This window comes from Nuphar pumila, chromosome 10, assembly GCF_984573655.1.
Source record: "Nuphar pumila chromosome 10, dmNupPumi1.hap1.1, whole genome shotgun sequence".
In the NCBI taxonomy this organism is placed as follows: domain Eukaryota; kingdom Viridiplantae; phylum Streptophyta; class Magnoliopsida; order Nymphaeales; family Nymphaeaceae; genus Nuphar; species Nuphar pumila.
The window spans coordinates 45,468,318-45,495,691 of record NC_143258.1 but is presented as its reverse complement, the minus strand read 5'-3'; the positions used below and the strand labels follow the sequence as shown (position 1 = coordinate 45,495,691).

At 37.8% G+C, this 27,374-nt stretch overlaps 1 protein-coding gene across 4 annotated transcripts in view; it reads right to left on the bottom strand.

The window, feature by feature from the left end:
* LOC149826783 (SWR1-complex protein 4-like) overlaps positions 1–23,211 on the bottom strand; it is a 109,461-nt gene extending 86,250 nt beyond the window's left edge. For all 4 annotated transcript variants that reach the window (XM_090018978.1, XM_090018977.1, XM_090018981.1 and 1 more), the window contains exons 1-5: positions 23,053–23,211; positions 22,847–22,936; positions 10,965–11,030; positions 10,747–10,806; positions 10,563–10,619 (exon numbers count right to left, since the gene is read on the bottom strand). In XM_090018978.1, coding sequence (XP_089875104.1) covers positions 10,563–10,619; positions 10,747–10,806; positions 10,965–11,030; positions 22,847–22,936; positions 23,053–23,169 — 390 coding nt within the window. In that variant the 5' untranslated portion in view covers positions 23,170–23,211. The remainder of the gene's footprint in view (positions 1–10,562; positions 10,620–10,746; positions 10,807–10,964; positions 11,031–22,846; positions 22,937–23,052) is intronic.
* Between the last annotated feature and the right edge of the window lie 4,163 nt (positions 23,212–27,374).

Sequence of the window (27,374 nt, the reverse complement as noted above, 5' to 3'; positions counted from 1 at the left end):
CATCGAGTTTAGTCAAGTTCCAGTTGGAACTTGACCAACTTTCTAGCGGTTGGAACTAGTCCAACGGCTAGAATTCTAGCTGTTGGAAGTTCCAACGGCTAGAAAGGGAGAGCTCCTTATGAGCTCTCCTTAATACTTTTGTATAAATAGGGGTGCATCCCCTTGTGTAAATCATTCCTCTAAATGCTTTTTAAGCATTTTGCTCTCATAAATAAAGTGTTATTTATTTTTATGTTTTTCCATTTATACCCTTTTATGGGTCTTGTCTAAAGTATCTTTTAGATACTTCCTTTCGAGTAGATTCAAGTGCATTCGTGGAGCCTACCATTTCATTACAAGATGTTCGAGTGGTTGAAAGACCAGAGCATATAGAATGGGTCGTTAGTTAAGCAACGCCTAACGCACCCATTCGTCATTTGGTTTCTGTCAAGGGAGATGATGGATCGGTACAAAAACTCCATTGGACAGGTTGTTAACAACCACCCCACGGGCAAAGATTCGGCCTCCCCAGTCATTTGAGTTAAGGGAAGAACTACCAGACATTATCCTAGGTGGTAGATCCCATGGACTTCTGCAGAAGTTGGATGCATCAGTTGCCAAGTAACTGCCTTTGAGGAATCCTCTCTCGGTTGAAAGTCGTCCCCTTAGGAGAGAACTCAACTAGCTATTCGGGTTATTGAAGATGCATAGAATAACAGACGCCCGAACTAATCTCAGTTGTTTCTACGATTCGTCTGCGCGTACCCGCAGGCCAGTAATATCGAAACATAAGTCTGTTCATACTGGTTGATAGGTCATAAGACTTTCGTGTGTGTTTTGTACGTATTTTTTGTCAAGTAAAAGCTTATCGATGAAATTATGTATGACTTTGGTATCTCCGAGATTCTTATGATTATGATGCTTATGCAGGTAAATGACATGCCACGCCAATAAATGATTAGTTCTGACTTATTAGGTGGATGACGTTGAAGATATACGCGTGAGTTACACGCTAGAAAGGTCGAATGTGATGTGCTTTGAGATAAGAATTGTGAATGCATATGATGATGCAATGATCTGAATATTTGCACATATAACTTGAATCCTATGTGAATTTATTAAACTACGTAGGAGTTACGTATGTTGAAGTTTAGTTGATTCATAATATATTATATGCGTGTTCTCATATGTATAGAACTCATGCTTTGATTTTGCATGCTTTGAGGTCTTATTTGAGGAATGCAATGTTCCTTGTGGCAATGATGCGATGCATGGTGTAATATGCTTCTGTATGATGTGATTGAAATGCCACGTGAGATAAGAAATGTTGAAAGCATGCGATAAATGTTCATGGTTCATGGAACCTTATTGAAGGAATGTGTGATCTTGTGTTTTGATTTACCATGTGAAGTGATACGATGCATATTACTGGTATATATGTTTGTGCTCATATTAGTGGCTACTGACCTTAAGAGCGGTCAATTGTTCAGAGTAGTCGATTGTATTAATACATATATCACTGAGTATGGTATCTATTGAGGACCTGATCTCCAAAGGATTATTTGCGAGGGTGTGTATGATCAAGATCAGGTGACTCGGCTAGAGTGGTAGATCTCTGTAAGGATATACACTGTCCAAGAGTGGGTAGCCGCAAAGACGGCAAACTCCTGTGAGGAATTGTATGGTCCAAGACCAGGTATACCATCTAGGGTGGTAATTTCTTGTGATGTTGTACATTTCTCAGACTAGGTGATCCGGCGTTGATTTTGTTAAATATAATAGTGGCTATCGACCCTAAGAGCGTTCATTTGTGTTGATGCGTGTATAACAATAATTTTTATTGAATATAGCATTTGTTGAGTGTATAAAGAAGATCGATGCACAGCCACTTGTGTAGAGAGAAAGCGAGAGAGTCGGTTGCACAATAGAAAAATTTGTTAACTTGGATTAGGGCTTCTCTCTATATTAAATAGAGAGAGGCTAAAAAGAATAATTACATCTAAGCCCATTATGAAAACAAAATATCAAAAAACTTCTAATATAAAAAAGACTTAAACTTAAAACCACCTATTCTCAACACTCTCCCTCAAGCCGGAGCATAGATATCAATCATGCTCAGCTTGTCACAACATTTTGAGAAATTTGGCCTAGCAAGAGGCTTTATAAACATATCTGCAACTTGGTCTTCCGACTTTAGATATTTGGTAGTGATATGACCAGCTTGAATCATATCTCTTACATAGTGGCAATCAACCTCAATTTGCTTTGTTCTATCATGAAAGAGAGGATTGTTCGCTATATATGTTGTCGCTTTGTTATCGCACATCATGGTCATGGGAGAGGAAACCTTCACCTGAAGATCATGAAGAACCGTACGAACCCACATCAATTCAGCAGTTGTTTGGGCCATAGCCCGATATTCTGATTCTGCACTCGACCTGGAAACCACATTTTGTTTCTTACTTCTCCACGAAATCAAGTTGTCTCCCAAAAACACACAGAATCCTGTGGTAGATTTTCTATCTACTACAGATCCAGCATAGTCAGCATCAGAATAGGCTACTATCTCAAGAGTTCCACCTTTCCTGAACAATAACCCCTTTCCAGGAGAAGATTTTAGATATCTGAGAATCATTATGGCTGCATTCCAGTATACCTCAGTTGGTTTGTCCATAAACTGGCTAACTTTGCTTACTGCTAAAGCAATATTTGGCCTGGTCACAGTTACATATAATAGCTTCCCTACTAGGGAGCGATAGCTTTTGCTATCAACTGGTTTTGACCCTTCTTCAAACAACTGAACTTTATGGTCCATGGGAATATTTGTTGGTTTAGCTCCCAACATGCATGTTTCCTTTAATAAGTCAAGAACATACTTCCGTTGAGACGAAACCATCCTTTCGTGGCTCCTGGCAACTTCTATACCCAGAAAATACCTGAGTGAACCAAGGTCTTTTGTAACAAAGTGTTTTTGAAGATGAGTCTTTGTGGCTTCAATAGCTTTCACATCATCTCCTGTAAGAATGATGTCATCCACATATATCACCATAACAGCTATGCCAGAGCTAGTTTTCTTTATAAATAGTGTATTATCTGCTGCTGACCTATTAAAGCCAAAGCGTGACATCACTTCAAACAACTTTTGAAACCATGCACGAGGACTTTGTTTCAAGCCATAAATCGCCTTTCTCAATCTACACACCTTCTGACAATCCCCCTCAACCTTGAATCCTGGAGGTTGTTGCATGTAAACGGTCTCAGATAGATCCCCATATAGAAATGCATTTTTCACATCTAATTGACACAAGCTCCAACCATGCTGAACAGCTACTGAGAGAACAAGACGAATGGTACCCATCTGTGCAACATGAGAAAAGGTTTCAAAGAAGTCAATACCATATGTCTGAGTATACCCTTTCGCTACTAATCTGGCCTTGTACCTTTCAATAGAACCATCAGATTTCTACTTTGTTGTATATACCCATTTACATCCAACAATGTCAGCATCTGCTGGGGAATCAACTAGATCCCATGTATGCTGAGATACTAAAGCATTCATTTCTTCTTGCATAGCCAGCTTCCAGCGATTATCAAGCTCTGCCTGGTGATAGTTCAGAGGAATAGTTTCAGCAAATAAGGCTGAAATAAAAGATTTCATCTGATTTTCAATTCTGACATCGGAGACAAAATGAGATATGGGATATAAGGTACATTGTCGTGTCCCCTTTCGTAGAGCAATAGACCTGTTATCATCATCATAAAGATCACTATTGTCAGTAGAACTTACCTCAGGAGAAGAAGAAGATGAAGGATCTTGCGGAGGTGGAGCTCTACGCACATATACCAATGGAGGATTATTAAATCTGGAAGAGGATGAAGTTTGGTTCGGTAATGAGGGTACAGATTTCGAAGGAAAAGGAGGTATAGGTAATGGAAAAGACTCAGCTGGATCAACCTGCAGCGGGGAACCGAAAATGGAGTAATATGGAGTGGATTCCAAGAAAAATACATCCGCACTGACATACTCTCGGCGAGAAATAGGATCATAACATCGATATCCCTTTTGATTTTTGGGATAACCTATAAATATGCATTTTTTAGCTTGAGCAGCTAATTTATCACTGTCAAGGCCAAGTTTGTGTACAAAACAAACACATCCAAATATTTTTTGTGAGAAAGAAAAGAGTGGGGCATTCGGTTTTAGGATATGTAATGGAATTTGATCACCCACAGAAGACGAAGGCATGTGGTTGATCAGATAGCAAGCAGTGGTAATCGCATCACCCCAGTATAACGCAGGAACATTGGATTGAATCATAATGGTCCTGGCAACACCAAGCAGGTGCCGATGTTTTCGCTCAGCCACCCCATTTTGTTGAGATGAATAGGCACAGGAAGTTTGGGGTTGGATGCCATGATCTTGGTAAAATTGTAACAGACCTTTTGATTTAAACTCTAGAGCATTATCAGTGCGAACAATCTTGACAATAGATTCAAACTGAGTTTTTATTTCAAGAATTAAGGATTTGATAATACTTGGAACTTCAGATCGTTCTTTTATTAAAAACACCCATGACAACTTAGAGAAATCATCAACAATAACAAGATAGTAACGACACTGAGTCCTAGTAGGAATCTTACTAGGACCTCATACATCTGCATGAAGAAGTTCAAAAACTTTATTACTAGACTGACTCTGACTCGAAGGGAACGAACTTCGATGATGCTTTCCCAACTGACATGCTTCACACTGAAATGATGTGGTGGAAGGAATTTGAGGAAAGACCGAACGAAGCTTTGACAATGAAGGATGACCAAGACGACGATGACACTGAACAGGACTGAATGAGTGTTCCATTGCAGCATGAACATTACCCATTGGATGATGTAGGTAGTAAACTTCATTTTCTTCATAGCCTCCACCAATCATCTTCCCCGTCAGCAAATCCTGAAAATGACAACCCATTGGATCAAATATTACTCTACAGTTTTGTTCTCTTATAAGGCAACTAACAGAGAGTAAACTTTGAGGAAAGTTTGGAGCATGAAGAACATTTTGCAACTGTAATGAGGAGGATATAGAAATATTTCCCTGACCAACGACCGAGGAGGAACTCCCATCGGCTAATGAGACTCCTCGATGAGCATTAATATCTTTTATATTTGAGAAAACAAGTTAATTTCCACACAAATGTCTGGATGCACCAGAGTCAATAATCCACTTACTGTCAGTCGGATGAAGATGATTTCCGGTTGAATAGGCAACACCAGCTACAGGAGGAATGGAACTCAAACCAGCTACAGGAGGAGTGGAACTCAAAGGACGAAGAGCTATCAACTCATCATATTCAGCACGACTGAGAATGATACTACGGTCACTTGCAGAGATATTCTCCTGTACATTTGTTGCCTCGATAGTAGTAACATTTGCTTTAGGAGCATATGACTTTGATGAAGAAGAGGTTGGCCGACCATGCTTATCCCAGCAACGATCTTCTAAATGTCCAGATTTTCCACAGAATGTACATTGAAGCTTTCCTCTGCCTCCCATACCACGTCCACGGCATCGTCCTCTGATATTCTGAATATTTCCATGCCCATAACTAGATGAGACAACAAGAGCAGATGACTGAGTCACAGGCTGAAATTGTGGAAGAGAGATCGCAAGTCTACTCAGACGATTGTATGCATCAGCAAGAGTAGGAACATTTGATCCAATCAACATTTGAACTTTTGTAACAGAAAATTCTGAAGAGAAACCTGTAAGAAAGCGAGCAACCATGGTTTGTTGTTGATGATCCTTTTGATTCGAACAACAAAGAGGCATGTGAGCATTAAGTCTTTCAAACGCAGCTTTGACAGAGGCATAGTATTGGGCGAAGGTCTGATCTCCCTGCTGCAAATTATATATTTCTTGTTCGACTTGCAGGATACGACTCACATTAGTTTCTTGTGAGTATGTATCACGAAGATTGTCCCACATCAGTTTGGTTGTATTATAGTAGATCAATCCATCTGCAATATGGGGTTCGACACTATTCATGATCCATGACATAACTATGTCATTATCTTCATCCCACGTAACATATTTTCTCAATTTTTCAATGGGTTCGTCTTCCAACAGAATATGTTTTCGACGATGTCCAAATACCGACATCATAAAAGTTCTGGACCACCTGGCATAGTTGGTTTCATTCAACCTTACGGAAGAGCCGTACGAGAAGGGGTTGGCAAAAGCCTTATACTCCCCAATATGTTCCATTTTAGAATCGCATTTCGAAGTTTCAGCCATACTGCTCACTTGAACAGCAAGTGCTCAAGTAGAATTTTCCAACACAGCAGGGAATCAGACCTACTGTTTCCACAAAAAAAAAAACAGCCCACAAACAGCAGGGAATCACTCCTGCTGTTTTCACGACAGAAGGATAACTTAAACTACCATGCTTCACAGCACTAAACAAAACTCGACACAGCACGGAATCACGACCATTGCTGCGCCCAAACACACCACGAGCAACGATAATATGCAGTCGCAAAAAAATAATCACGACAACTGTTGTTCTCCAAACATATAAGGCACGACAGCCAATAAGTCTTCAGGGCACAGTTAAGCAGATCAATCATATCTCGATCACACGCAACAACCCATTAAATAAATCTTGAACACACGCAATCAGCACAGGAAATAAAAGTTGCTCTCAAACAACAGGAAATCACGGTAGGCACGCAATAGCACAGGAAATGAAATCACGGTAGGCACGCAACAGCACAAAAACTTTCTGTTGCTCCCAAACAGCAGGAACACAACTCGGCAACAAACAAAAAATCATGCCACGGCAGGAACAGAACTCAGCAACCAAAGATCACGGCAGGAAATCCAGGAAATCACGATAGGAGATCACGAAAACAAAAAAAACTCCAAACTGAGGAGCTCAAGGGTTACGGCTCCAGGAAATCCTCGCTGGGAGCTCCATCCTTAGATCTGACGACAAATCTGGGTAACATCCCAGATCTGTTACCAGATCTTCCACAACGTGCAACAGCAAACCTGATTTCAAGCAGTCGGGGTTTTTTTTCGTTGGTGAAGATCAGTCCTCTTGTGATCACGCTCCCGAGATCGAGGGCTCTGATACCATGTAGAAGGAAGATCAATGCACAGCCACCTGTGTAGAGAGAGAGAGAGAAAGAAAGAGAGAGAGTCGGTTGCACAATAGAAAAACTCATTAACTTGGATTAGGGCTTCTCTCTATATTAAATAGAGAGAGGCTAAAAAGAATAATTACATCTAAGCCCATTATGAAAACAAAATATCAAAAAACCTCTAATATAAAAAAGACTTAAACTTAAAACCAGTATTGTCCAAGACCAGGTATACCATCTAGGGCGGTAATTTCTTGTGAGGTCGTACATTTCCTAGACTAGGCGATCCGACGTGGAACTTGTGAATTTTGATTACCATAAAAAGTTATGGTAAGCTATGATGATCTTTTGAAATTGATTGAAATAGCCAGTTATGAATCTATAGATTTGGCTTTCTGTTTTAGCATGATTATATGTTGAACCCAGATATGAGAATTAGATCTTTATTGATTTTAGATCATGTTTTGGACCTTCTATGGAATGGTGGGTTTTTCTAAGAAAGTATGACGCCTTAAGTGAGTCATAATAGGTGACAGTTGACCCTGTAAGTCCTTAAGAGATGGGAATAAATTAAGATTGTTCGGGACAAAGAGTTTGTTAGAAATAGTGAGAGCGACAAACGATGACCTGATAATGATTAAATAGAGAGACCTCGTTCAAGAAACGAAAACAAGCTAGAACAATGTCTTATTGTGTCTCTTCATCCGTGTTGAATCAAGTAGAAGATAACATTCTTATAGTCTTCTGCTAAACCCTTTTTATGGCTCTGTATAAACTCTTGTGAAGACAAAAGTTTAATCATACATACGGTTTGTTCAATTGAGTTTGGAACTGTTTACCTGCTTTAAATTGTTTAACATGCTGAATTAAATGTTCTTAATCCAGTTTCTTGTAGTCTCTCTTGTGCACCTATTAGTTTTTCAGGAAACTAACTCATTCTATGGGTACAGGTGATGATTAGGTACACCACGGGCGATGGCGTGATTGTAAGATGGCTTCAAGATTTCATTTTCCTTCTCTTAGCTCGCGTTCTGGACGTTTTTGGGTTTTGTCACGGATTTTCCTTTGGATATCCGAATTTTGTACTATTTGAAAACTTCTTTAAATGAAAATGGCTTTTCCAAGTGTTTTGCAAGTAACATGTGTAGTGAGTTTTGGTTCATTTAGCTAATGTGCCCAAAGTTGTCAGCTTGCCTTTCTAAATTCAACAAAAAAATTATCTTCCGCTGATTACATAAATAAACTCTGAAAGAAAAGAGATTTTCTTCTAGTCTCTTGCTTGTTTTCTGAAAGGTTCGCAAGTTTGAAATTTTGGGGCGTTACATGATTTGTATTGTCAGGTAGCCCTATATTGCATGTGCATGGTCACAGAGATGATTGTTGCTGACATTTGTGATTGATCACTTAATTTGTACTGTCAGGGAGCCTTGTATTGCTTGTGCATGGTCACAGAGATGAGTTGCCGACATTCGTAATTGTGCTCTTATTCTAATAGTCGATTCACTTAAATTTTGAGGTTTAGAAGTCTAGTGAGGTGATTGCTTGTGATGGTCGAACTATTGTTGCGATTTGCAAACATCATTTATTGTGTTATATGAGATTTTTTAATCTCTCCACAAATTTTTTGAATTTTTACTACTCATTTATCCTTATATGAAATCTGATTATAAAATATTTTCATGAATATGCTTAAATTGCATGATTAAGGACACTTTAAATTTGTTTCATGATTAAGCCTTGTGTGTTTTGCATATATATTACTATTTGCAAAATATCATTTCTTGATATTTGTGAAATTTTAAATCTCTTATAAGTTGTTCTCTCTTGAAAAAGTTTTTATTGTAATTGGTCCATAGGTGACTCTTTCATTGGCTCTAAACTATTGCATGATTCATTCATATATGCATTAGTAGTATAATTAATATTACTTCTAAAACATAATGTTTGATTGATCCATGTTTGTCATATTTGTCTTATCTTAACCTTTATTGAATGATTCGAATCATTTCTTGTTTGTTGTGTAAAAATGACTTAATTCTTAAAAAGAAATCTATTTATGAGTAAAATACTCCTATGTGGGATTTTATGATTTAAACAGTTTTGTGAGTCATTTATTCATGGTATTAATGTTACTCGACAAACCGTATTGCATGTCTTTTATGCATTAATGTGTGTTTTCTTGATAAATATGTGTTAATTATCCCAAATACATGAAGTTAACTCTCTTTTATTGTTGGCTGCTTTTTGAGTTTTTCACATCTTGTGCATGATTTTGAAGTTTTCTTTGTAGGTTTTACTTTTCATTTTGAAGTATTGGATATTATGCATGCTTCCATGACTGTTTTTCATGAATGTTTAAAGTGATTAGTGATTTATGAGCATGTCTTCTTCTATAATATCAATATATTTTGAACAAATAATATTTTAAAATGATTCTTTGTTTTTATGATATATATGTTCTTTTGTATAGTTGGGATATTTGGCTTACTCTATTTACAGGTTTCCAAATAATGAAGAGCCGATTAGAGCAAATGATTGACAGAAATATTGAATACTCTGTACACCCTTCAATAAAAGGAACTAATGAAGAAACATGATGAAGACTAATGAAGACTTTTAAAGACATGGGATATTTTGTATTTGCAAACTTACCGTTACATCACCGTAAGTTTGAGGGGGGTGTTAAGTTATATGTATAATTCCATATATAGTTATATATATTCAAGAGATATGTATGTATAACTATAATTAATAATGTAATTTAGGTTGCCCACCAGGGGCATTTGGTTATTTTGTACCAGTTAGAAAATAGGTTTTTATTTATTTTCTTCTTTTTAATTTTTAGTATTTTATCTCTTTGTGTAAGGGCATTATTGTAATATGCCACCATAGACGGTCATAAATATGACGGTTGGGAGCCTCCCAATGTCTATTTTGGAGGCTCCCTCTTGGCCTCTTCTTGTCTATAAATAAGGGCTCCAGACCCCCTTGTATCAGTAAGCTTCTTTGAAGCTCATTGACAAATAAATTCAATTATTTTTTAAGTGCTGTCTCTCTTTTGATATTGTGTGCACTCTTGTGCTTGTGTAAACCTTAGAATTTTTTTTACAGTCCCATAGCGGACTTTTGCATGTGCACTTTGTGATGATGTTCTTTATAAGCCTTTAATGGTTTTTGTGCTTTGGACCATTTGTGGGTGTGATTTGTGCCACTTGAGTGAGGTGTGTGAAGACTTCTTGATTTCCTTACAATTAACAATTTCATTAAGAAGAGCACCAATGAATAGACAACTCAAATGGATTACAAATTAAAAACTTCATAAATACTAAACAAGCAGGTTTTTTTCATGAAGAAACAAACAGATATGCAAGATGACTTCATTAGATGTGGTTTTTCAGTAAACCAACGATACAGACACACTAATCATTCCAATTTGTACCTACAGGGTCAGTCAAATACTTCTCGTACTCTTCATCAGTGTATCTGACAATGTCAACATGCTGCAGTTTACACAAGTAGACAATCTTAAGAAACAGCACGAAAATGTGACTGTACAGTAACTACAATAGGCCACAATATATGTCACCATCTTTAACAAAAAAACATAAAGATAAATCTTGGATATACCTTATTGTACTTAGCAAAAGCATAGTCACCAGTTGGAGGAACACCATTTACAACTTTGACCTGAAAAGATGCTTAGAACATCTATCAGAACTCATTTGCTGGAAAAACAAAGTTATATTAAAAGAAAGTGCAATGATTATGAAGAAATTGTAATACCAACTTCAGCACAACTAAAAAAATATCAAGATTTTGAATGCATCATAATTAGTTAAAATTACCCAATGGAAAAGTTGCAAGTTGTCTTTCCGTGCAGAAGAAGTAAATGGAAGCCACTGCCAGGATATCTGCCCAAGAAAGTAGTGTACAGAAAACTTGTGAAATTAAGAAGTAAATGACCACAATTCTCAGTGCTTCATGATTATTTTTGTTCAACTGACCAAGGAAAACAAAAGTGTAAAACATCAGCAGAAAAAAAGAAAACATTAATTGCACCGAAAAAGACAATATATATTTTCAGCCACAATAATGACCACAACACAGGAATTACAAACTTGCAACTTTAATACATCACATAACAGGTAATTGGCATTCAAAAATCCATCAAAAATAATAATCAATGCACCAGTAAATTGACCATAAAACCAACTGGCCTGAAATGCCTAGCTCACAAGGCAATGCAAACTTCTAGGACGCTGGAACCCCGAAATCAAATTGAAACAATGATGACGAAATATATGACATATCTGTTACCAGAATTGTTAATATGATTAAAATTAATTCACTCTTCATGTCAATGACCCAATTCCATCTTCATTTCAGTTTTTAAAACTATAACTCTACATTTTCAAACATGAATATATATATATATATATATCCATTGTTAAACTTTAAAAAGAAAGGTTTGTTGAAAGTTAATGTAAAAATGCAAGTTATAATGCAACTTTGCCATTTCTTCCAAGCAAGTTCAACAGAAGTTCTTTCCCTTCCTGAAATGCTTATTAAATGTCCGATAAACCATGAACTTCATTGCACATGGTTGTTAATTAATGCAAGTGACATGTACCCTCTTTGGGCAAAAGAATAACCCCTAAAGGCTAGGATATGCAGTTTGTAGGTTTGTAGGCATGTTAACAACTACAGTTTAAAATGGAGTCAAATGACATAGCTGGATGGTTGGATCACACTCATAACTGAGGGCCTTGAGTCTGAATTCCATGGATGCTATGTCAGCTGGGTACGGGTACGGGTACGGGTGAGGGTACGGATAATGGAAGGTATGACACGGCAATTTCAAAAAATGAGGGTACGGGGACACGGCTATATATATAAGGCTTAGGTCTGGATCATATGTGAATCCATATTAAGATCTATATGTAATTTTCAAAAAAAAAGAGGTGAATGAAAATTTAAAAAACCATAGTTTTTGTATGTGTAATTTTTAAAAAAAAATGATGAGGGAAAATGAAAAGTTTTCATTTATGAGGGGGAAAATACCCCTCTTTTTTTCCTTTTAAAAGAGAAAGATAAGGGTATAATTGAGAACCCCCTGCCCCACTCGTTTACCTTTTGTTTAAGAGGGATGGGGGAGGTTTTATTTATGAGGAATGGGGAAGGTTCCTCATAACCTCTCTCTCTCTCTCTCTCTCTCTCTCTCTCTCTCTCTCTCTCTCTCTCTCTCTCTCTCTCTCTCTCTCTCTCTCTCCTGACGAGGGTGGGAAGGAAGAGGTTTCACAGGAAAAAAAAACAAAAAAAAAGCAAGTGTCCGTTTTGGGTTGGGTTTTAGTTGGACCCAACCCAAACCACAGGCCCAAGAACCTGTGCCACACCAGCACCCGTACGCGTGTCGGGCCGTGTCGACACGGGTACGTGGCCGGATCAGCCGGGTCCCGGTAACATAGCATGGATGGTATCTATCATAACTGAGGGCCTTAGGTTTGAATCCCATGGGTGTTAATCCCAAGCTTGCCTATCAAAAACAAAGAAAAAAAACACAGTGAAAATGCCAAAATTGTTGCATAAAAAGAAGGTGGCAGACATTTTGAGTATAAGATATGAAATATATCAATCTTTCTTGCAGAAGTGAGAGACACCCTATACCAACAATAAATCTCATGTAGATCTTAATACCAAAAACACATGCAAGCACATGAAAATCAACTTATTACAATTTAGACCCAGTCCACAACTAACGGATTTTATTCCAGCAACCCAATGATGAATTTAACAGAGGGTAAAATTTAAAGCTGCCTCTAAATATGAACTTAGCATCCTCTCAGCTAGGCTAGATGAAAAGTTAAATTTACGTGAGTGCAGTGTCACTAGCCCACAGACTTCATTTTGATGATCTAAGGGTGAAACAGGCAGAGCCTCTAAACAAAAGCTCAGCGTCCTGTAAGATTGGCGCATTAAAATGTTAAACTAGATACATACTGGCATGAATATGTATGTGTAATGTGTATAGTGCATACATTTATGCATGTAGAAACATAGTTACCATGACATAAAATGGATGTGAGAAGCCATGCCTGAAGCGGAAGCATAAAAGTGAGCAGTTTAAAAATGTGTGGAGTGTTTAGTGTGAATCGTTTAAGAAGGTTAAGGAAATGGTTACCAAGCGAGAATGAAAGCATTATGTGAAGTGAAAATGAAAGCAACAAGAATGCAATCATGGAAGCAAGGAAGCAACATTGAAATGAATAAATTTATAAAAAAATAAAAAAGTACCTAATAAAACAAGAACCACCGTGAACCTATGTAACACAGACTTCTAACAGGGCACTGCACCCATGCGGGTGCGACATTTGGACATGGCTTCCTTTTTGTCAGGTGAAGTCAACCACACTGAGGTCCATTTCTGTCAAAAAGTAGATTCAGTTAACCCTAACCAAGTCCAGTTTTATCTATATTATATATACAAATACATAAATGCACACACATACACAGTGTTAACTTAAAACTGTTAAAAAAATTATATATATATATACTCTCCATACCCCGCACCCAAACTTTTTAAAGTGCCGCATCGCACCCACACCTATGTGATATAGCTGTGAACTCTTAATCAACGTGCCAAAACCAAATTACTAGCTGATATATTCAATCACCAAGACACCAATAAAACATCACTTCAAAAGAAGCTAAACTAAAGGTGGAGGGGAATAAAAAGAAATTAAAAAAGAAAATAAGCATATAAATATAAATGGCAAAGAGTGACAAAAGAATGCTTGAGACACAATTTCCTAAGCCTACCAATTATTGAAGCAAAACTTATGAGAAAAAAAAAAAAAAAGAGAGACATGCACATTAATGAAAGAAAATTTAACCCAAAACAGACCCATATTCTAATCCACAAGGCCCATGAGAGGGCGCTCTTTGTGCATTATCAGGAGTCAAAACCCACATATATGCAGCCCATCTAATTAAGTCCATCAGCTGCCACACACTCATGCTTCCCCACCCCAGTCTCCTAAGCTCCTCTCTCTACACCAGGCACATTGACACATCCCTTTTACACACTAACATGTGAAGCCTCTCAACCATAAGTTCATACAAAAAAACACATGAACAAAACACCAAGAGAGAGAGAGAGAGTCTGATGAATGAAGGATACCTACACAAAGGCATCGCCGAACTCTTGGGTGATTCAAGGTAAGGCGTGAGTGATATAATTTCAATGAAATCTAACCGGGGAAGAAGGAAGTAGGGTAAAAGGGATATAGTGAGAAATAAGGTAGGAAAATATGAGGGAAATATGCTTCCCACATTCAAGAAATGTGTTCCCTACTTGACTCGAGCATAGGAAAATGTGGTCCTCTCTTTCTAGAACTGTGTTTCTCCATCTTAAAGAGGTGAGCTTCCCTTTTCATGGAAATACACTTCCCATATTATGGAACCGTGTTTCTTGGCAATTCCCTCATTTTTTAGAAAGCACCATGTTTCATACTTCAGAAACCCGCTTCCCAAGTGATAGAGGCACTTCTGGCACCTATATGTAGAAAATACACACACACACATCTGTATACATGGGGTGCATCTATGTTGTCATTGAACCAAAATAAATTACGATGATACACTCAACTTACATAGATCTAATCTAAAAATCCAAAAGCTAACCTTTGGAGGATGTTTAGAATGATCTATTTACTATTTTCACGTGCTAAAGTTGACTCTAACATGATGTTGCCATTTTTAAACAACCCTCATCTTCATGAATTTCCACTACCTTGAAAATTGGATCACATGATATATTGGAGATCAAACCTACTCAAATGGTAAGTAAAATTGTGATGAACACATCTATGTGATTAGATCCAATATTTGATGGCAGCCGTGTGTACAACCATATTGTATTGTAGGTTAGAAACATAACAATTTATATAGATATGATGTATATAAATAACAACCATATTGTATTGTAGGTTGCCATTTTTAAACAACCATTTGTATGTACAAATGTCTTAGCAAATCCTAGATCTTTAATTTCTGATTTTTTTGGTAAGTCTGGCCCTGTAGATATGATCTACATGGTCTGTTTTGTGAGGATTGACATTTAGATTGTTTAATTCTGATGTGTGTGAGGGTTTTCCTGACTATCCAAATATCAAGTAATCAATGGCCATAACCGCTTCAAAATTTCTTGACTCATAAAAATATATTTTACCATCAAAAAAATACAATCCAACAGCTAAACTTAACAAATCAACCATGTTGAACAGTTCCACAATGTCAGATTGAGTAAAAACTGAAAGTTTTCCTCTGCACCTGCGTTGAGAAAGAGAAGAGAGAGAGAGAGAGGGAGAGAGAAAACAATTACGGCTGTCATGATTTCTGTAAAAAGAAATTGTGACCTAACTTGTGTATTTAAGATACATGGGTCCGGGTCTGGTGTATCCAGACCCGATAAATGTAAAAATAGTTACATGTTACATATCGGGTACATGGATCGGGTCAGATCCAATGCCTATACACCTTTTTCAACCCCCCTCAAGTTGATTATGGTTTTGAACCATGAACAACTTGCTTTTAAGCATCCAAAAGCGGTCCTTGGTTAACCCTTTGGTAAATATGTCTGCAACCTGTCTTTCAGTGCTGACAAACTCAGGCTCAATCTCTTTTTCTTCAACCTTCTGTCTCACAAAGTGTTGGTCGATCTCAATGTGCTTGGCACGACTGTGATGTACCGGATTGAAAGACATGTTGATGGCACTTTGATTGTCACAGAGCAAGGTAGTGTGGGAGATCTTTTCTCCTACTTCAGTTAGAAGATGCCTGATCCATGTGACTTCGGCAGTGGCAGCAGCCATGGATCTATATTCAGCCTCAGTGCTTGATCTAGCGATAGCTTTTTGTTTTCTACTGCTCCAAGAGACTAAATTTCTTCCAATGAAGGCACAATATCCTGATGTAGATCTTCATTCGTCAGGATCTCCTGTCCAGTCTGCATCACAATATACAGTAATTTCGTGCTCGTCTTGGCCATATGACTATGGTAAATATATCAATCCATCTCCAATAGTCCCTTTCAGATATTGAAGGATCCTCTTGACTGCTTTCATATGTCCAATACGTGGCGCATGCATAAATTGAGACACTTGATTGACTGAATAAACAATATCAGGTCTAGTGAATGTGAGGTATTGTAACATTCCTATTATGCTACGATACCTGGTGGGGTCATCACACAGATCTCCATCATGAGCGCTAAGTTTTTGATGAAGTACACTCGGTGTTCCCAGAGGTTTGCAGTCTTTCATGTCTGCCTTGCTGAGAACGTCTACGGTGTACTTGTGTTGAGTGAGTGTCAAGCCATGAGCCTGGTTATCAACTTCTACACCAAGGAAATAGCATAGAACTCCAAGATCTTTCATTTTGAACCTTTGACCTAATAAGTCTTTTATTTCTTGGATATGGTCCGCAGAGTTTCCTGTGATGATGATATCATCGACATAAATTAATAGTAGAGTGGTCAGAGGCGGACTTTTAAAAATAAATAATGAGTGGTCCAGCATGGAACGTGAAAATCCATACTTCTGAATCTCTAGCGAGAAGCTATCAAACCAAGAGCGAGATGCTTGCTTCAGGCCGTAGATGGCTCTTTTTAGCTTGCATACATGGGTTTTACAATTTTGTTCTTGATATCCAGGGGGTTGTTCCATGTATACTTCCTCCTTCAAATTCCCATGTAAAAATGCATTTTTTACATCAAGCTTACTCAACTTCCATCCATGTTCAACAGCCATGGAGATGATGATTCGAATTGTTCCCATTCTTACAACCGGACTAAAAGTCTCATCATAGTCTTGCCCTGCTTCTTGGGTGAATCCTTTTGCTACAAGCTTGGCCTTATATCGTTCAATGGTTTCATCTGGTTTGTACTTGATTTTATAGACCCATTTGCGTCCGACAACATTTTTATCAGGTGGTCTGGGAACAATTTCCCATGTTCCACATTCATGCAAGGCTTGCATTTCATCATTCATGGTTTCTACCCATTTCATAGAAGCGGCTGCCTGATATTACATGATAGGCTATTTGTCCTTATTGATGGCAGTTAAAAATAGTTGAAGATCCAAGGAGAAGTTGTTATAACTAACCCATCTATCAATAGGATGTCGTATGCGGTTTGATTTTCTGGCTGCAAGAGTATGAGAAAACGCAGGATTGGCGACTGAGACATGATCTGGATGACTTGATGTTGTCGGTCTCTGTCTAGAATAGACAATGCCTTTGTATCTGCCCAGTACTTCCTCTGCATTCTGTGACCCCGACGTCCCAATGTTCTCAAACACCTCTCCTTGTTGCACACAATCTGAGACACATGCTTCATTGGAGCCAGCAAAAAGTTCTGAGCTCAGCCAAGGATAGTAAATTTCAGTTGGCATATTCGTTGTGTCAGCTCCGTGATCAAAATTTTGTTCATCAAAGACAACGTTTCTTGAGGTTCTGATGCGTTTGTTGGTGGGATCATAACACCTATATCCTTTGTAATCATCTGCATATCCCACAAATCTGCACTTTTGAGCCTTGTCTTGAAACTTGTTTCTCAGAGACTGATCGATATGCACACAGCAGACACATCCAAAAACACGTAGATCATAATAACTAGGATGAGTTTCAAAAAGACAGTGATAAGGAGACTTATTTTCCAGAACAACCATAGGCAATCTATTTATCACATGCACGGCTGAATGGAAAGCTTTTGTCCATAGGTTGATGGAAAGATTGCTGTCATGGAGCATACTCATGGCACTTTCAACAATATGTTTGTGTTTTCGTTCAGCAATTCCATTTTGTTGAGGGGTGTGAGGACATGACACCCTTCTTCCTATTCCGTTATTTTGAAGAAAAGAAATAAAATCACGGGATGAGAATTCCCCACCTCCATCACATTGGAAAAATTGAATGGACTCAGAAAATTGATTTTTGACAAGGGAAAGAAATTTTTGAAACAAAGAGAAGACTTCCGACTTATTTTTTATGAAATATATCCAAGTGTATCGAGAATAGTTATCAACAAATATTAGATAGTATTTACTTCCAGATCCAGAAGCAATTGGGGCGGGTCCCCATACATCAGAACAGATTATCTCAAAAGGTTTTGAAGCTCTCTTATTAATGGAATGAAAAGGCAATACATGACTCTTGCAGGAAAGACAACTGAAACATTTGTTACTGTTCTCATCCCTATTGAGACTTTCTTTTGGAATGAGATTATTAGATACAAGTTTCTCAATAAAATGACTCCCACAATGGGCTAACCGACTATGCCATAAGAATGGCTTATTACATTCAGAAATACTAAAAACATTAGCAGAAGAGGATGAACACGACTCTAATGAGGGCTTTGAATTCAGGTGGACAGGGCGAACAGCATGACAAGGAGCTTCTTCAAAGACATACATATTGCCTCGTCTCTTTCCTTCAGCGAATGTTTCCCTCGTGCGTAGGTCCTTGACCTGCACAGAGAAGGGAGTGAATTCAACTGAAGCATTATTATCATCAATAAGTTTGGAAACAGAGACAATATTTTTCTTAATGTCAGGGGCATGAAGAACGTCTGAAAGAGTAAAAGTGGAATATGACACGGGAATGACAGTTTTTCCAACATGAGAAACAGGATGGTGGGATCCATCTCCAGTGACAATCTTACTTTTTCCAAAATAAGGAATGGGATTAGAAATCTTACCTGCATCACCTGTCACATGAGTGGCTGCCCCTGAGTCGACAAACCAAGTGCCTTCATCACTCTGCTTCAATTTCAACTCTTACAACGCAGATATCAGCAGATCTTTAATCTCTCCATTATTTGAGAACTTCCTTTTGTTTTCTGTCTGTGGACCGTTCCTTTATTCTTTGGATTATGCCAACAATTCGCTTTGATATGCCCCTTTTTGTTACAAAGGAAGCAAGTAGGAATGGATCTTGATCCCTGCGCATGAGCGAACGTATTTGGAGTGGGAAGCAGACCACGCCCTCCGTGTCCACTTCTCCCTTGTCCTCCTCGTCCTCGTCCTCTACCATAAGTTACTCCTGTGGCAAAAAACTTCCTGAGAATTTGTGTGAATGTGAGATTCCTCAGAGAACCCTTTCAGAGTCATCTCATACTGAATCAATTTTGCTCGCAACTCATCAAAGGTAGGAAGAGCAGGGAGACACAATACTGAAGTGACGATCATATTGTAGTCGGATCTCAATCCACTCAGAGTCTGTTGTACCATATCACTGTCACTCACCGCGCACCCTATAACTGCAAGTTGGTCTGTGATAGTCTTCATCTTGTTCAGATATTCCATGATGGTCATGGAATCTTTTCTCAGCATTTGAAATTCCCTCTTGAGAAAAATCATTCGTGCCTGCGAAACTTGTGAATATGTTTGAACCAATTTTTCCCAAAGTTGGAGAGCAGTACAATTGTCGGGAATTGCAACAAAGACCTCTTGGGACAGGGTGGAAGTGATATATGCAACCACCGACTGATCTTTCCTTTCCTAGTTGAGGTACTCTACGTTCTTGACATACACAATTGAACTTACTCCTTTGTCATCTTTTTCCTCTCTCGTAACAAATTCGAGTGGAGCGGAAGTGGTTCCATCAAGGTGACCCAAGAGACCTTGACTCCTTATAAAAGGAATGATTTGTCTCTTCCAGATCAAGAAGTTTGAGGTAGTTAACTTTTCATAAACGAGTTGAGTGAGAAAACTTGAAGAAAGATTGGATGAAGAGGAATGAATATCCATGAGGAAGAGTTTTAACAAGAAAAGGAACCCTTTTTGTGTTACCAGAATATCCACAGAGTGCTCAGTCTGCAGCCAAAGATGTTTGTTGATCGTCCCTTTTTTTTTTTTTTACGGCTAAGAAATTCAAAAATCTGTGACCAGAGGCTGTCAGAAGAAATTCAGGTTGTATTCCAAGACTGAGTTTTCTTTTCTACTTTTGAAAGGTCGGATATTTAAGCAATGGAAAGAAAATCAAACTGGATTTTCAATGTGAAAGCAATGAGGAAAGGAAGAAAAAAAATTGTATTTTCAATGTGGATCCCACTCGTAACAGTCAGAAGAAATATGATACGAGAAAGGGGTTCTGAGAGTCGATATCCAGCCCTGCCCGATATCCAAGCCGAGTATAAAAAGGGATACGCAGGAAAGAGAAGAAAAAAAATTTAAAGGGATACGCAGAAAAGGAATTCACGCGAAACAGGCTTTTCCCTTTCTTGATGTACAGGATCACCGTGAACCAGGGTTCACGTGAGCTCTTCGTGAACAGATTAAGAATTCACGTGAGGCGTGAATCCACTAAATGAAAAAAAAAGACTGAAGAGGGGAAAAACGAGAGATGGAGATTGAGAATGGAGGTAGAGAGAAGAAAACTGAAGAAGAAAAGAAGATGGGAGAAGAAAGAAACCTCAAACCTTTGATCTGTCGCACCTTTAGAATCCTCCGCAACCCCTAGATGGATCTTCGCTCTCATACCATGAAAGTTTTCCTCTGCACCTGCGTTGAGAAAGAGAAGAGAGAGAGAGAGAGAGGGAGAGAGAAAACAATTACGGCTGTCACGATTTCTGTAAAAAGAAATCGTGACCTAACTTGTGTATTTAAGATACATTACAGTATGGGTCCGGGTCTGGTGTATCCAGACCCGATAAATGTAAAAATAGTTACATGTTACATATCGGGTACATGGATCGGGTCAGATCCAATGCCTATACACCTTTTTCAAAAACAACTTGCAGAATGAGATCCCAACTAGATTGTATACACAAACATTTGTAGCAAATATATTCCCATGAGTGTGTGTGTGTGTATAGTAAAAGTATTGACTTACAATCTCAAACAACAAATCTTATCTACATAAGCGAGAAGTAATTTATGGCAGCATTTCATGACAGGATGTTGCCGGACAGATGTTGTTATCCTGGCTGGCAGCGTTCTGGACACCAGAGTCTCACCCAAGGTTACCAGATTAGGAAGCGAAAGTGGGAAATGAAATGAGAAGCGGAAGCGAGAAGTGAAGTATTTTAAAATTCATAAGCGGGAAACGAGGAATCAATTTAAAAGTGAAATGAGAATAAAAAATTAAGTGATATGGGATCAAATGGGAAGTGAATACTAATCAAAGAGGAAGGGAATAAAAACTAAAATAAAATGACTATTTTTAAATTTCATGATTTTGTAGTGTAAGAATTAATTCAAAATCTGAAAAAGATGGTTACCAATTTAAAGAAAGTACATGGGTAGTGAGTGAGACGCGTGAAAGGAAGCACATATAAAACATGAAAGAAGTGTGAGAAAAGTGCATAGCAAACAAGTAGGAAAGCAAGGAAGAAACATGTAAGAAACATAGGAGAAGCGTGAGAAAAGCGACCTTCTCATCAAGTTTCGGAAGCGAGGGGTATCGCAGTTACGAAGCAAGTTTCTGGGAAGCGTGCTTCCCACCTATCTATGAAGCTTCTGGTAACCTTGGTCTCACACTTGGGTGTGACTTGCTTTGGCAGGATGAGGGACATGGGGCATGCAGTAGGTGGCGGGACACACCCACCATTCCAATGACCCCTATAGTGTTAATGCAGTCTCTACAGACATGAAGATTCATCCTACGCTCCAATAAGCTCTAGGGTACAGTCCCTGAAAGTTGTCAAGACTCACTCAGAACCAAATGCATATTTTGCCAAATCTAAAGTCTATGCCCTTAATCTTGGAGAAGACTCCTCTTCATCTCCAACTTCCAACCAGCAATGGAAACTTCAAAAATGGAACCTGAGCATGAGTAGGAGTACCAGTGGACGGCCGGGTGCATGACGGGCTGTCGAACACCTGGCCCATATCGAGCCAGGCCCGGCACGGTTAGATAATCAGGTCGAGCCCATGTGCAAAATGCACAGGGCCCGACAGGCCCGGCCCGGCAACTGGGTCAGGCCTAAAGGGCCCGGCCCAACCCTATCCAAAACCAAACTCGAGCCCGAATATAATTGTGTCCGGCTGGGCTTGGGCCAGTCAAGTCTTTATCGGTCCGGTCCGGGCCGATGTCCACCCTAAGTTGGAGGAGTACCATACATCCAAGTTCTGTATCCACAAACAGAAAGAAAAACTCAAGTTTAAAGCAGATAATCAGACTGTTCTTAATACCCACTTCTTTCCATAAGTAACTTTGAAACTTCACATGAAAAAAAATGTCCAGCGACATTCTCTAACAGACTAAACCGAGTAGGTTCAACTAGCAGCATCTCAAGCTATGAATGTATTTCAAAATTCTTTTATAGAATTCAGTAACAGACTAAACTGCATAGGTTCTCTACAAACCATGACAAACTACGAATCACATTACGTTCGTAAAATTTAACAATGTCGCCATCGCACCGGCCATTTCCTACACTCAAAGAGAAATAACAAAACCACCAAATCCCCTCACGCTCCTTCCAATGCCAGACTCCCGAAATTACATCAGTTTTGAATTCCACCCAACTCCGTGATCCCGAAAACCCTAATTCAGTGGCATTCCACAGGTGGAAGAAAAAACTGAAAGAAAGAAAGAGCAACTACAAGCTCTCATTGCCAATTCTACCAAACCCCCGAAATTTCTTCAATCAGACACCAACAAAGAATCAATTCAGCCAAAAATTGCAGGCTAAAAGGCATAAAACAAGAAAATCAAACAAAAGACTGACCTTCTCATTATCCAAGGGAGTTCGTCGTCTGAGATGAGAAACGTCGAGCGTCGGTATCAAAGGCGGCAACCCTCCCGTGAGAGCGTAAACCTAATTCCCCAAAAAAACACAGATCAACAAACATAAAAACGAAGACGACTATGAAGAACAATCGAACCCTAAAGAGAGAGGGATAGAAGAAGAACAGTGGAAGATGACAGTGATACCTCGCGGGAGACGCCGTCGGGCTTCCTCTGGGAATCCTTGGGAGGCCTGGGGCGCTTCTCCTGGACCGCAGGGAATCCCATCTTAGGGATGCCTAGGATGTCCTTTGCGTCCGCCATTGCCGGGAAAGGGAACTCCCCTTTCCCCCTCCCTCCCTCCCTCCTCTTTTACCTTCAGTTATCGGCTCGTCGCTCGTTCAACTTTCTCACCGGCTGTGTTTGGCGCGATCGCCAGGGGACTTGTCTGTCTGTTGGACTGTGCCGTATTTATAGGCGTTATGGTTGGGTCTGAGGTCCAATACAAGCAGCTCCGATCCGAGTTCTATGCTGGGGCTGGGGCCAGGTGAAATCGGACAAATAGTTCGTACCCAGATCCGTTCTCGAGGATACAGACTATTAGCTTTGCGCTTGGCTGATAATGCAGCCGTACAGATTCATCATGGACAGATCTTCTTTCTTATAGTTCACTTATTCAGATGCAGATTGGGCTGACTGTCTTGATGATCATCTTGTAATGTATATTGTATTTGTTGATTACAATCTTGTTTTGTGGTGCTCTCACAATCAATGTACAATTAGCTTGCTGAATTGGAGAATCTAAATATAAAGATGTAAACACTCTAAATTTTACTCATTCATTCTCGGACATCTCTTTCATCAGATGTTAATCCCTTTAGGAGTTTAACCCTAAGTTTGTCCTCATTTGGGTGTTATTTCACCCTTTTTGTTAGTAAATTCTCATTTTACTCCTAGGATACCTTATATCTCAGTCACTCAGAGTCAATCAAGTTCATTTTAGGTTCAGAACAATTAGAATGTCTGTCATTTCTAGATTTTCTGAGCTCAGGATGAGTGAATCTTGTTCATTTCTAATCATTTCAGCTAAAATTGGTTTGTTTTTTTAAGAAATGAGCTTAATTCTAGCTCGAATCTCAGTCAATTGCTCTTGAGATTGTCAATTCTGGTTAATCTTGTTCTCTTAAGTCTAACTTGAGCTCATTGAGAGTTCAAGTGATCCAGTTTCAGCTCAAATCCATTTTTCATAGTGTCGGAGTTTATTTTAGCCCATTTCAGCTGAAATTGAGCTAAATCCAGTTAGTTGTGCTAGTGTTTGAGCTTCAGATTTAGTTCATCTTGGTATTTCTAACCTTCATTTTAGCTCAAACACAGTATTGTCTCATTATTCACTTCACTCAAGTGTTCATTTCTCTTACAATGATGTCATTTCTCAATCATTCAGTCTAAAAGTTTAGTTGAGTCAGTGTTCTTTTAATTTCTCTGAGTTTAGAAACCCTAAGATTCAGTTTAAACCAGTTAAAACTCGTTCAAATCTCATTCCCCAGTGTCACTCCATGCCCTGTAGGGGCAAAATCATTTCTCAAATCATTTTTATTAAAAGCATCATTTTTATCATTTTTCAAGTTGGTACAGTTGCCAACGTGGGCTCTGATCAATCTCTTTTCTAAAATTTTAGCTATATTCGAGACCCAATTTATATTTAGATCGAATCTGATATTCAATACTCAATTTTCATCCTCGAACACGAATTGTCAATTTCTTGTCTTTGCCAGGGGTCTGGGACTTTAAATCCCTCATCCAAGATTCATATTTTGTAATCATTTCATTTTATCGTATTTCACATCATTTCATTACATTTCATGTCATTGCATTTCATTTTCGAGATTCAGCACTCTTGTTTTCAAAATACCAAATTCAGACTGGATTCTGAAACCATTATTTTAAAATCAATTTCAAAAACCTGAGTTTTAAATCGACATTTTTCATTTGGCCAACCACAAGGCTTTATATTCCTTTATTTCAGAAGCATTTATGTAGAAAAATGATCTTGATTCGTTTTAAACCTGATTTTCAATTTAATTTTCAATTTTTACAACTTTTTCAAGTGGGGCCCACCCTACAGGGGTGCAGACCCTAATTTTTCCATTTTTATTGAATGTCATTTAATTTTCATGTTTTAGCTATTTCAAATATATAAAATTTTCATAAATATAGGTGCCTTTTTAAAGCTTTTTGAAAATCTTATTTTTAACCCCTTTATTTTCTCCTTTTTAAAATCATTTTTGAAAATTCAAATGGGGCCCACAATAGGTGGTGCCACATTGAAAGGTGTTTAGGTTAGTTTAGGTCTAAGTAGTATTTTAATTAAGTTTGAAGTTTGAAAAGTTAAAGTTTAATTGATTTTAAAACTTCACTTTTATTTTGGCATTTTAACCTTGGTTTTTAACTTCTAGTTAGGGTTTTAAAAACCAAATGTGGGCCCACATTAGGTGGTGCCACATTTGAGATTTTTCAGAGTTAATTATAAGTCAAGTAGGTTAATTAATTAGAGTTTTATTAGGTTAGAACTCCCTCAAAAAAGCATCCCCCATTGGCTTATCTCTAAAGCAATTAGGAGAGTTTCAATAAAATCGAAACTCTCTAACCTAAAGGCTCTTGAAAAAATTTATAAATAGGAGACTCTAGGGCTCGACCTCTCAACCTCTCTCAGCCTTCTCTCATTGTTTTTCTCTCCCTCAAGCTCCTCCATCAGCCCCCATTTCAGCCCAAGGTAAGCTTCCCCCTTTTCTCCCTCTTTAGTTTTTTTTATTATTATTATTATTTCCACCATTGTCGCCCCCTTTCTATATGTGTTTTCCTTTCTTTTTCGTTTGAGAAACCATGGGAGAGCTTCAAAAATATCATCTAATGTTATTTTCATGTTTTTGATCCGCTAAATATGCTTGAATTGATGTTTATTTCGTTAAAAGCCTGAAAAAAGAATGAGATTTGACCCTTATAGGGATTTAATCCCTCTTTTAATGGCTAAATCAAATTCATGACCATGCTTCCCTGATTTTTTTATTTTTATTTCATCATACTCATGTTTATTTTCAGTTGTTCATGCATTAAATCATGATCCATACCATTAGTTACACATTTTTAGTGATTTTAGCATGCTTAATTAGTTTTATTTTGTTCTAGGATTTTAGATTTCATATTTTAATTTCTAGCCGTCTGTTAATATAATTATTTTATCAGTTTATATTCATTAATTAAATCTGAAAATTTTATGCTGAAATCATGCATATGTCTATGATTTTTAATTAAAAAGCAGATTTTTTTGAGGTTTGTAACCCCATTTTCAAAAATCAAATTCGAAACTTGTTTTCTGCATTGTTTAAACATTGTATAAATCGAGGAGCATCTTGTCGACGTCATATCTCCCTCATCGAATATTGTTTTTCAAATCAGTGAAAAGTGTTGTATTTGTCGGAGTGTCTAGTTTATCTGGTAAAATTTTTATAAATTTCTACAGTCGATTTCTATTTTTTTTAGCCCAAAATCAAAACCTATGTTTCTTGAATCGTGAGGCCGATTCGAATCTTGGTCCCTCTTGCCGGGGCAAGTTCTCCCTAACCAGAGATGTTCTATTTGATCCGTAAAAAGGATTATTTTTGTTTGTGTGTCTATTTTCCATGGTGTGATTTTTATAAATTTTCACCATTGTTTTTTATTTTCTTGAAGCTCGAAACCAGAGTTTGTGTTTCTTGAACCCTTAGTCGCAGTTCATAGGCAAAATTAACTTGCGCGGGTCATATCTCCTTAACCGAAGATCTTTTTCCTAATCCATAAAAAGTCATGTCTTCATCAACATGTTTGTTGTCTTCTATAAAAATTTTATAATTTTTTGTTCTGTTTTGCTACCTTTATTTAAACCAAAATTGGGGTCTATCTTTCTTGCATAGTTATGCATAGGCCTGAATCAAACACATGTTGCCAGAATTGTATCTCCCTAATCGAAGATGTTTTTTCCAATTTGTAAAAAAAATTTGTCTTTACTGATCTGTCTAGTTTCTCTTTGTTAAATTTCATAAATTTCCATTATTGTTTGATATCTTATTATGGTCTGACACTGTGATAGGTATGGAACTGCAGGTAAAATAACATATTTTCATCTCTTTATTTAATATTTATATCCAAAATAATCACAAAAATATATTTTTTTATTTTTCTTATTTTTAGAGTTATTAGAAGTGTCCATGTCAATTTTTATGATTTTTTGAATTCATTTGATATGTTATTTACTTATTTCATAAAAATAGGATGTTCGCAGAGTTCTGATTCAACAGAAACACATGTAAATTTTATTCTTTTTGCATATTTCATTATTTTCATCCATTATTTTCATGATTTTTGAGTTTGATCATCTTCATAATCATATTAGGGTTCTCTTCATCCGATTTAGCATTGTTTTGAATCCGTTTGATCCCCAGATTAAGTGTATTATAAAAATATTTTCTAAAAACCCCTGTTTTTAACCCTGT